The 9,422-nt window shown below is 49.9% G+C and overlaps 1 protein-coding gene across 2 annotated transcripts in view; it reads left to right on the top strand.

The window, feature by feature from the left end:
• Positions 1-271: 271 nt before the first annotated feature.
• The window catches only part of MAN1C1 (mannosidase alpha class 1C member 1), a 141,042-nt gene continuing 131,891 nt past the window's right edge, over positions 272-9,422 (top strand). For both annotated transcript variants that reach the window (XM_047083490.1, XM_047083489.1), the window contains exon 1: positions 272-1,000. In XM_047083490.1, the coding sequence (XP_046939446.1) occupies positions 461-1,000 (540 nt within the window). In that variant the 5' untranslated portion in view covers positions 272-460. The remainder of the gene's footprint in view (positions 1,001-9,422) is intronic.

Genomic DNA, 9,422 nt, shown 5'->3' with positions numbered 1-9,422 from the left:
GCGCGGCGCGGGGACGAGGCCTGCGGGCGCCCCTCCGCGCGGACAGCCTGGGCGCCGAGGACGGCATGTGACGGCCCCGGCGGCGGCCGCAGCGCGGGAAGGAGCGGGCCCCGCGGGCTCCGGCCGCTGCGAGGAGGGGCTCCGCGGCGGCCGGAGCGAAGGCTGTGGCGCGCGGCCGACCCCTGCGGGCCCGGGCCCCGAGCCGTGCCGCCCGGCGCGCCCGGGCCCCGCCGAGGCCCTTGCGCCCCCGCCTCGGCGCGGGGGGACGCGCCCCCAAACTCCTTGAACTTCAGGGGCGGCCCCCGAAGCGGCGAAACTCTCAGGGACCCCCACCCCGGGCGGCGCCCCTCGACGACCTCCCCGCGCCAAACCCCCTGCCGGCCAGTGCCTGCCCTCCGAGGGCCTCGGGGTGGGGGGGCCCGGCCGGAGCTGACCGGCCCCAGCCCCGCGCCAGGCCACGATGCTCATGAGGAAAGTGCCCGTCTTCGTCCCGGCCTCCCCGTGGGGGCTGCGGCTGCCGCAGAAGTTCCTCTTCCTTCTCTTCCTCTCGGGCCTCGTCACCCTGTGCTTCGGGGCGCTCTTCCTGCTGCCCAACTCCTCTCGCCTCAAGCGCCTCTTCCTGGCCCCCCGGACCCAGCAGCCCGGCCTGGAGGTGGTGGCCGAAGTCGCCGGCCACCCCCTGGCCCGCGAGCAGGAGTCGCCTCCCAACCCGGCCCCCGCCGTGCCAGCCCCGGGTGAGGACGACGCCAGCAGCCAAGCCAATGCCCGGCGCCGGAAAGGGTGGCTGCGGCGCACCCACCCCACCGGGACGCGCGAAATGGCCACGGCGGCCCGGAGCAGCGGCAGCGCGGCCCTCAGACCCCAGGAGCCGAGCATTCCGTTTAGCTTTGACTTCCACGCGTTCCAGAGCCGCCTCCGGCACCCGGTCCTGGGGACTAGGGCGGATGAGAGTAAGGAGCCCCAGAGCCTAGTTCGAGCCCAGCGGGAGAAAATCAAGGAGGTAAGGACTCCCCTTCTTCGGAAAAGGAAGACTCTCTGTGCTTCCATCCGTTTCCCCTGGCCCCAGTCACTTCTGGTCCCTGGACCACTCACTACTTTAGGCCCTCCTGGCACACTGCACCGTCCTCTCTCCTCCCAAACTTTCCACTTTCTCCTTAGTGGGCACTTTCCCACTGCTGGGTTCAGTTCATCATCCCCATCCCTGACAGTAGCTGAAACGCTGGATAGACTCTGCCCTACTCCCGGACTCTGGTCCTTCCGGTCAAGTCCCCAGCCCAGGTGGGCTCTGTCCCTTTGTGGAGTTGCTAGTTAGGTTCGTTAATGGACACCCTCTCTGCTTGCACAGGGCCAAGAGCCACTTTCTTTCTCACTGTGTGTCCGTAAGTCCTGACTTTCCCTAAACCCCTGTAGGATCTGCTACCTGGAAATCCAGGATTTGGGGGTGTATCTGGTGTCCTGAAAGTATTTTGTAATCAAGCCGGAAAGTGTTGTGGATTCTTGCTAACTATTTCTGTTGAGCTTGGGAACAGTTGTACATAATAGCACGTGATGCAGGAAGGAATGATCAATAGGGTGGTGGTAATGTTACAGAAGCTCTGAGGTGATTGGCCTAATGAAGCGGGTCTTGGACTTGTTCCCTGTAGGGATTGTGGGAGGGAGGGGTTTAGAAGGATCACTTTGAGTATGAGTCTTGGTCTCAGCTTAAGAAACCAAAAGCAAACGCAGCCTCGCCGTGGCTTGAAGATTGTTGCCAAGCCGCCACTGGTAACTAAACACTCAGCTGTACCACTGTTACAGCTGCCTGCCTGAGGTTTTTGCCCAGCAATGCAGAGGGGGCTGCAGTGACACCCCCAGGCCACGAGGGGGCTATGGGCAAGCAGTGGGCCAGGGTCTCCTCCCTAGAAATGAGAGGATGCTTCCCCCACACCCCCGCCTTGGCCCTCCCCATGCCATGGATGGACCCAGAAGGAAAGGACTGTTTCTGTCTGGACTTTTTGTTTGCTGCAAAGGAGTCAGCAGGTCTGATTTCCAGGGGGAGCCGGCAGCAAGGGTCAGGACCTGCCCTGCCGGGATCTGCTCAGAGCCAGTGGAGAACTTAGCTGTTCCTTTCTCCGTGTCTGGACTGTCCTCCATCGCATTGTCCACCTCTCCCACACTTCTTACCTCTGTTGGTACTCAGCCCTTCCAAGATAAGCCCCGTTTGGAGACTATCTTAACTAGCAGTCACAGGACATTTTATGACGTCAAGATAGAAAGCCACAAAGATGAGTCCTTGGTGTGTGTGTGTGTGTGTGTGTGTGTGTGTGTGTGTGCATGCGTGCGTGCGCGCTCTCAGTTTTCAAATTCTTGTTGAAATCTCAAACGTTAATTGAAGGCTGGAACTTGCAGGAGCTAAGGAAGAGACATCATTTCCCCCTTTTTGGTTAAGAAGTGTGCCGTTGACTACTTATGTGAACCACCCGCAGCTCCCTTTCTTGAAGCCAGCTCTGAGCACATTAGCCCTTTCTGCCTTTTTACACCTCCCTGGAGAGCAGTAACTCCCAGTGACATTACATATAAACTACACGCATGCAGTTTTTCGTGGGGGTGTCCCGTGCTGCCATCAGATTTTCAGAAGCCTCCCCCAAAGAATGAAGAATTAACTGCTGTCCTCATCAGAAGAGGTGCTTTCTGCATTTGCATCTAGATATGTGACCTATTTCTGAAAGCCTGGGGCCGGGAGCCATGGTAGGAAGGGGGTGCTGGCTAGTGGGGACTTGGTTCTGCCCCTCTACATACAGAGACAGCTTCCCTTGCCGGCAGAGGCTGCAGGCTGCAGCAGCTGGGGGGTGGTGGGAGGTGTGGAGACTCTGCTCTGCAGGTGGGTGTAAAATAACATGACGGGCGAAGGTTTGTGTTGGTTGCCAGATGTCTGGATCGTTCAGACTGGCATCTCTGAGCACCCCTGGTAGCAGCTGGAGGCCCGCTTGCATGTACCTGCAGTTGGTGTTCAGTGAGCCCTCTCTTACTCTCCTGAAGACCTTAAGCCCCTCAGAACAGAGGAGGCTGAACCAGATACACTAGAATATGTTGAAGCCTGCTGTCTCTTCAGGCTTCTTGAGTTTGGACCCCCGCCCCTCCCAACGACCTGGAAAATGTGGGGCCGAGTCTTTGGGTTAGCTGTTAACACAGAGCTACCTTCCCCGGGGTCCTGCCTGATAGGGAATGCATAGGACTATGGCTGGAGGATGTCTTTATTTCCTTCTCATTTAAATTTCTATCTGTGCCATGCCCAGGGATAGATCATTTTAGAAAGGTGCCTGTTTTCGTAAGAGGGACTGGTGCTTCCCTCTCTGGCTTGTTTATTTCCAGACATGGATTGATTAGACCCCAGGAGCAGAGGGGGAGCTAGTATCAGATAAAAAGGGCTCTGTTCTTATAAGACGAGGTTTTTAAAGTGAAAGTAAACGTCAAGAGAGACACAGAGAGGGTGATAAATGAGAGTGAATGAAGACTGGACACCCACGCTCTAGATCAATGAAGTATATTTATAAACTTCTGGTTTGAGAGATGAACATGGCCATGGGGCCTGTGCTGATAAGATGGGTTGAAGCCACATGTTCTGGGTGTGTACGTACATCAGGAAACAATCTGTCCATAGAACCAACGATTTTTCTTCACTCTGCAGCCATGGAACCTTGCAGGAGGCAATGTGGTGGAAAGGGGGGACCCAGAGAATGTGAATGACAGTTCAACTGTCAACATCTGACTTTGGGCAAGCTACCTGCTCTCATTCCTGGACCTTAATTTTCCTTCTGTAAAATGGAGTGAGGGAGTGTCGCATACACCCTTGCTTCCAGACGCAGTCCCTAAGTAGACTGCCAGTCTGGTCAGGGACTCCTTAGCAGTTGGGCTTTTCCCAGCTCTGTTTGCAATGTGCTAGTTAGTTCCATGAGGTGACAATGGCGTGCTGTTGTTGACGATTGTGGTGGTATTCACTGTTGCATCCCTGGCACTTAGTCAAGAATAGATAAAGCAAGCTCCCACGCTGGGCTCGATCTCACAACCTATCAGATCGTGACAGCCCAAATCAAGAGTTGGATACCCCAGCGCCCCCAGATGGGACTTTAGAGATGGGATTGAACAGTGACAACTCCTCAGCCTGGGATCATGAGGAGTAAAGGAGTTGGCGAGAATGTAAAACAGCTTGCTAGCAGCCTTCTCTTCCAGATCTGAAGATGATATAGGAAATTATTGTCATAATCATTAATTATAGGGGAGCTTTGCCATTGGTGGATTCCTTACAGATTCGAGTTCAACAGATTTTCTCACTCATAACAAGCGCTGGGGGGGTGTGTAGCTTGTCAGGGTTACATCTCAGTGAAAGGGTTCACACTCTCCTGGGTCCTGCTGCTGATGGTTGGTTGCCAATCTGGGGAACCTCAGTTGTCCCTTCCAGTTTAGGGGGCTTTTGTTAAAGGGAACTGGGAAGTCTGAGACAGCGAGAATGTAGTATTAGAATGGAGCTTCCCCTGGTCCATAGGCAGAACATGGGTTGAATTTCATCCCCATCCTCTCTGTCCAGTCCCCTTATGCACCACCGAATGTGGCGGTCCTGCTAAGAATCCAGCCTGGGTTCAAGACCTAGTCATGCCATCAATTCTGACCTCAAAGAAAAACTCCTGTCTATCACTGGACCTGTTTTCCTGGTAAAACAAAGGGACTGGCATTTAAGGGACCCTTGTCTTTCCCTCACTCCCGCCTGTTTACTGTTTTGTTTATGGATCTGCCCAAGCACCTAGAATAGGGTCTGACACCTAGTTGGAACTCAGTTACTTAAATGAGTGGCTACAGCAGAGATCTATAAACTAACAGTTAAAGTTGCTGGTGGCAAAAGTTGGGTCTTCTTCCTGAGGGTACCTGCAATTCTAAGAGTGTCAGCGTAGGGGCCATGGCAAGGCTGGGGACTTAGCAGCTCCGTGACCCAAGAGGCCTTTTAGAAGTTGCAGTAATTTTCCAAGTGCAAGTAGTCTACCTTGAAGAGAGTGGGGAGGTGGCAGCCATGAATAAAGTCTTTTCATGCCTGGATAGCAGGCATCTGGAGGATGCCCGAGTTGCCCTGGAGTGCCTGAAACTTGGCAGGGAGGACCCCAGCTCTTGCTTTCTATGCCTGCTGCGTTAAGCCTCCAGGATATCGCTGGTTATGATATGTGACTATGTCTGAATAAGTCATCTTGGCAAATGATCTTTGCTCGCCATTAATGGGCTGGTTCGTTAGTCATGTGTGGTTTCCCTGTATATCTGATTTATCACCACTAGGGCCATGGAGGGGTAGGAAAATTAAAGGGCTTTGTGTTCTTTGTAGCATGTGAATCTGAGCCTGTGAGATGTTCAGGGTAATTAATATTAGGAATACTCTTTCCTTTGAAGAGCTCTGTTTAAGTTGCAGATTCATTGAAGATCTTTTCTTCTCCCTGTCCTTCAGTTTCACTCTTGTCCTGCTCTATGATACATTTCATGTAGATAGGAAGTCTGGCCCATAGTAACTGGACAGGTCCTTTGGGAGACCCTTACATCCTAAGCCCAGCCACGCCTCATCCTTCTTCCTTGGAATGGAGTACTGTGTGTAAAGCTTAGACCTTGTCCCCACCAGGTGGACAACTTCACACCCACAGGTCGGCTGGATCTCTTATTTTGCATTGCACTATCATTTGGGGGAATTAGGTGCAGACATTTCAGGAGCAGTTGTTTGTTGGGACTCACATCCTTACCTCTGTCGTTAGTGTTAGGTCTAGAAACAATGACTTTTAAAAGTCAGCTGTGTAGTTCACACTGTAGTTAGCAGAGGGGTAAGAATATAGATTCCCCTGCGGTTTTTGGAGTGACTGATTTACATCCAAGCTCAAGAAATGCTTTTTCTCTAGCTTTCCCTGAAGACTGATCCATTACTCTACCAAAAATAAATATTGTGATATATATCAGGCATACTTTGCTCAAAGGGACTTACATCTTTTCTCTTACTGAAGAAAATAAATCAGGCTCACAAATTGGAAAGGAATTCCATTCAGGGAAGCGGTTTCATAATCTCGGTGGGCAACCAGTCCTGTGGGTACCGCCTCTGGCCTTCCTGTATCCTGGGTTGAGTCTGTGTTACACAAAGGGAGGTGGTGGGAGAGCTTTAGGGAATTTTCTCCCTGCCTTGTTTTCATTGGCCAGGTCAGGAAAGCCTTAGCAAGGGAATGATGGACATGATTCAGGAGAGTAGCTGCCTCAGGTGAATTCATGGGTATTTATTACATTACTTTAAAAGAGGAACCGTGCATGGAGCAGGGACGAGTGTCTTTGATCCAAGATGATGATGATGATGATGATGATGATGATGATGATGATTCCAGTTCTCTACACCTGTGGTCCAGAAAGACCAGGCTCATGCAGACAGTAAGCCCTGGTTCTTGACTTCCAACTACCCCAGGGCCAGGGCCTCACAGGCAAGTGTTTGCATGATTTGGGGAAACAAAACAAGACTTTCTTAGCTCTGCATCGTCATGGCAGATGATGATAAGGCATCAAATATAAGACTCCTCAAAAGAATTCTGAGGACCCTAGGGCCTAAGTCCTTCTTCTTTCCCCCCACTTGGCTCTGGAGGCTGGTTAATAGCCAAAACAGCATAGTTTTGGTTCTCTTATTACACTTTAAAAAAAATATTTATTTATTTTTGAGAGAGAGAGAGAGCATGAGTGGGGAAGAGCAGAGAGAGAGGGAGACACGGAATCTGAAGAAGGAATCTGAAGCTATGAGCTGTCAGCACAGAGCCCGATGCGGGGCTTGAACTTGTGAACGTGAGATCGTGACCTGAGCCGAAATTGGAAGCTTAACTGACTGAGCCACCCAAGCACCCCTATTTTTAATTTTTTAAAGTAGGCTCCACACCGAGTGTGGGGCTTGAACTTAGGACTCTGAGATCAAGAATAACATGCTCTACCAATTGAGCCACCCAGGCGCCCCCAATTTTGGTTCTTTTAAATGCAGAGTTGATGTGGCTGAGATCACTACAAGTCAGACCTCCACCGCCAAAGAGAGCAGAAACCATGGAGACCACAGCTATAGGTTTCAGGCTCAGTATGTGTGGTGGCCCAGGCGTAGGTGTTTTCTTCCCTGAAAAGGCTGTTTTCTAAGATTTGGGTTGAGAGCTCCCCAAACTTGGCAGGCAGGCAGGCAGGCAGTCAGAACAGCTCTTACTCACAAGGAGGCCTGAGTATGTCTCTTAACTCCGCCTTTTCATTAATTAAAGGCCAAGACCAGGGCAGTTGTCCATCTGTATTAGTGCAGAACCGCTAGTGGTAACTTTTACAGAAGGAACTTTGGCAGACTGATTAGCGTTCTTTTTAATCGATGAGCAATAATTGTGCTTTTGTCTGGCATGCTCGGGGTATCGCCTGCTCCACAGGTGAAACTTACAGGCAAACAGTGTTCACTAAATAACAACCATTTTCAGTGGTTGAATAATAGATTTCTCCCCCCTCCTCCACCTCTGTCATGACTTGGTGGTCCAGAAAATCGACTGTGCAATACAGCATGTTCTGTAGGGCCTGCTGAGTTGTATAGGTGTCTTCTGGCCTCTCAGTGCCTCTCCCTGTGTTTTTGTCCCTTTTTTTTTTTAACAACAACCCTATGATGCAGGTACTACCTATTTATTTAAGTGTAGTTTACATATAGCAAAATGCACAGATCTTAAATATACAGTTTGCTGAATTTTGACCAATGCAGAAAACCGCGTAAAGCACCCATGAAGGTGTGGAACATTCCCATCGCCTCAGAAAGGTCCCTCTGTTCCTTCCCAGGCAATCCCCCATCACCCACCTCCCATCTCCTATTTCAGCGTGTCACAAGAGATTTGTCTGGCCTGTTCTGGAACTTGAAATAAATGGAGTAATATAACATATGCCCTTTTGTGCAAGGCTTCCTTCACCAAGGATGTTTCTGAAATTCATCCCTGAACATATTCCATACTTCATTCCTTTTTATTGTTGAGATATGTTCTCCCGCATGAATATACTGCAGTTTGTTTATCCATCACCCGTAGTTGGACTTTTTGGTTGTTTCCAGTGTTTGGCTATTATGAATAAAGCTGCTGTGAATATTATATGTACAGGCTTTGTATAGGCATCGTTCCATTCCTTTTGTGTCAATACTTGGGAATAGAATTGCTGGTTCATAGAGTAGACATATGTTTAACTTTATAGGAAAACTGGAGATATTCTCCCTAAGTAGTTAAGGCCATTTTATTCTTCTGTCAGCAGTGTATGAGAATTCTGCATCTTTGTCAACACTTGCTATTGTCCACCGTTTTAAGTTTAGCCATTCTATGTGATGTGTAGTAATATTTCATTGTAGCTTTAATTTTTGATTCCTTGTTAACTATCGGTATTGAACATCTTTTCATGTGTTTACTATTTATGTATCATCCTATAAGTGTCTATTCAAATCTTATGCCCTTTTTTAAATTAAAAAATTGGGCTGTTTATCATCTTATTGGATATAGAAATACTTTATATATTCTGGATATAAGTCCTTTGTCAGATATACATACTATAAATATTCACTCCTGGTCTATTATAAATATTAGCTCCCAAGGGTGCCTGCGTGGCTCAGTCGGTTTAGCATCCGACTTCAGCTCAGGTCATGATGTCATGGCTCGTGGGTTCGAGCCCTGCATCAGGCTCTGTGCTGTCTCACTCTCAAAAATAACTAAACATACATACGTACATATTAGCTCCCAGAATATTTCATTTTCTTTTTTTTTTTTAATTGTTTTTTTTCAACGTTTATTTATTTTTGGGACAGAGAGAGACAGAGCATGAACGGGGGAGGGGCAGAGAGAGAGGGAGACACAGAATCGGAATCAGGCTCCAGGCTCTGAGCCATCAGCCCAGAGCCCGACGCGGGGCTCGAACTCCCGGACCGCGAGATCGTGACCTGGCTGAAGTCGGACGCTTAACCGACTGCGCCACCCAGGCGCTCCTCATTTTCTTAGTGCTCATTCAAAGAGCAGAAGGTTTTTTTAATGTTTATTCATTATTTGACACACACACACTTGCATGCGTGCGCGCACACACACACACACACACACACACGCGCGCACAGTGCAAGTGGTGGAGGGGCACAGAGAGAGGGAGACACAGAATCCGAGGCAGGCTCCAGGCTCCGAGCTGTCAGCACAGAGCCCGACGCGGGGCTTGAACTCACAGACCATGAGATCATGACCTGAGCCGAAGTTGGAAGCTCAACTGACTGAGCCACCCAGGTGCTCCAAAGAACAGAAGTTTTAAATTTTGATGAAGTCAGTGTATCAATATTTTCTTTTATGGTTAGTGCTTTCTGTGTCTACTTAGAAAAAAACAAAACAAAACCAAAAAGCCTTTCCCTTCCCCATGGTCATGAA

The sequence above is a fragment of the Lynx rufus genome, unplaced genomic scaffold (genome assembly GCF_022079265.1).
Source record: "Lynx rufus isolate CCGP_SWC_20201006 ecotype Redwood Valley unplaced genomic scaffold, mLynRuf1.p SCAF_2, whole genome shotgun sequence".
Taxonomy (NCBI): Eukaryota; Metazoa; Chordata; class Mammalia; order Carnivora; family Felidae; genus Lynx; species Lynx rufus.
Note: the sequence above shows the minus strand (reverse complement) of the source record. Positions and strands in the feature narration are given on the sequence as shown.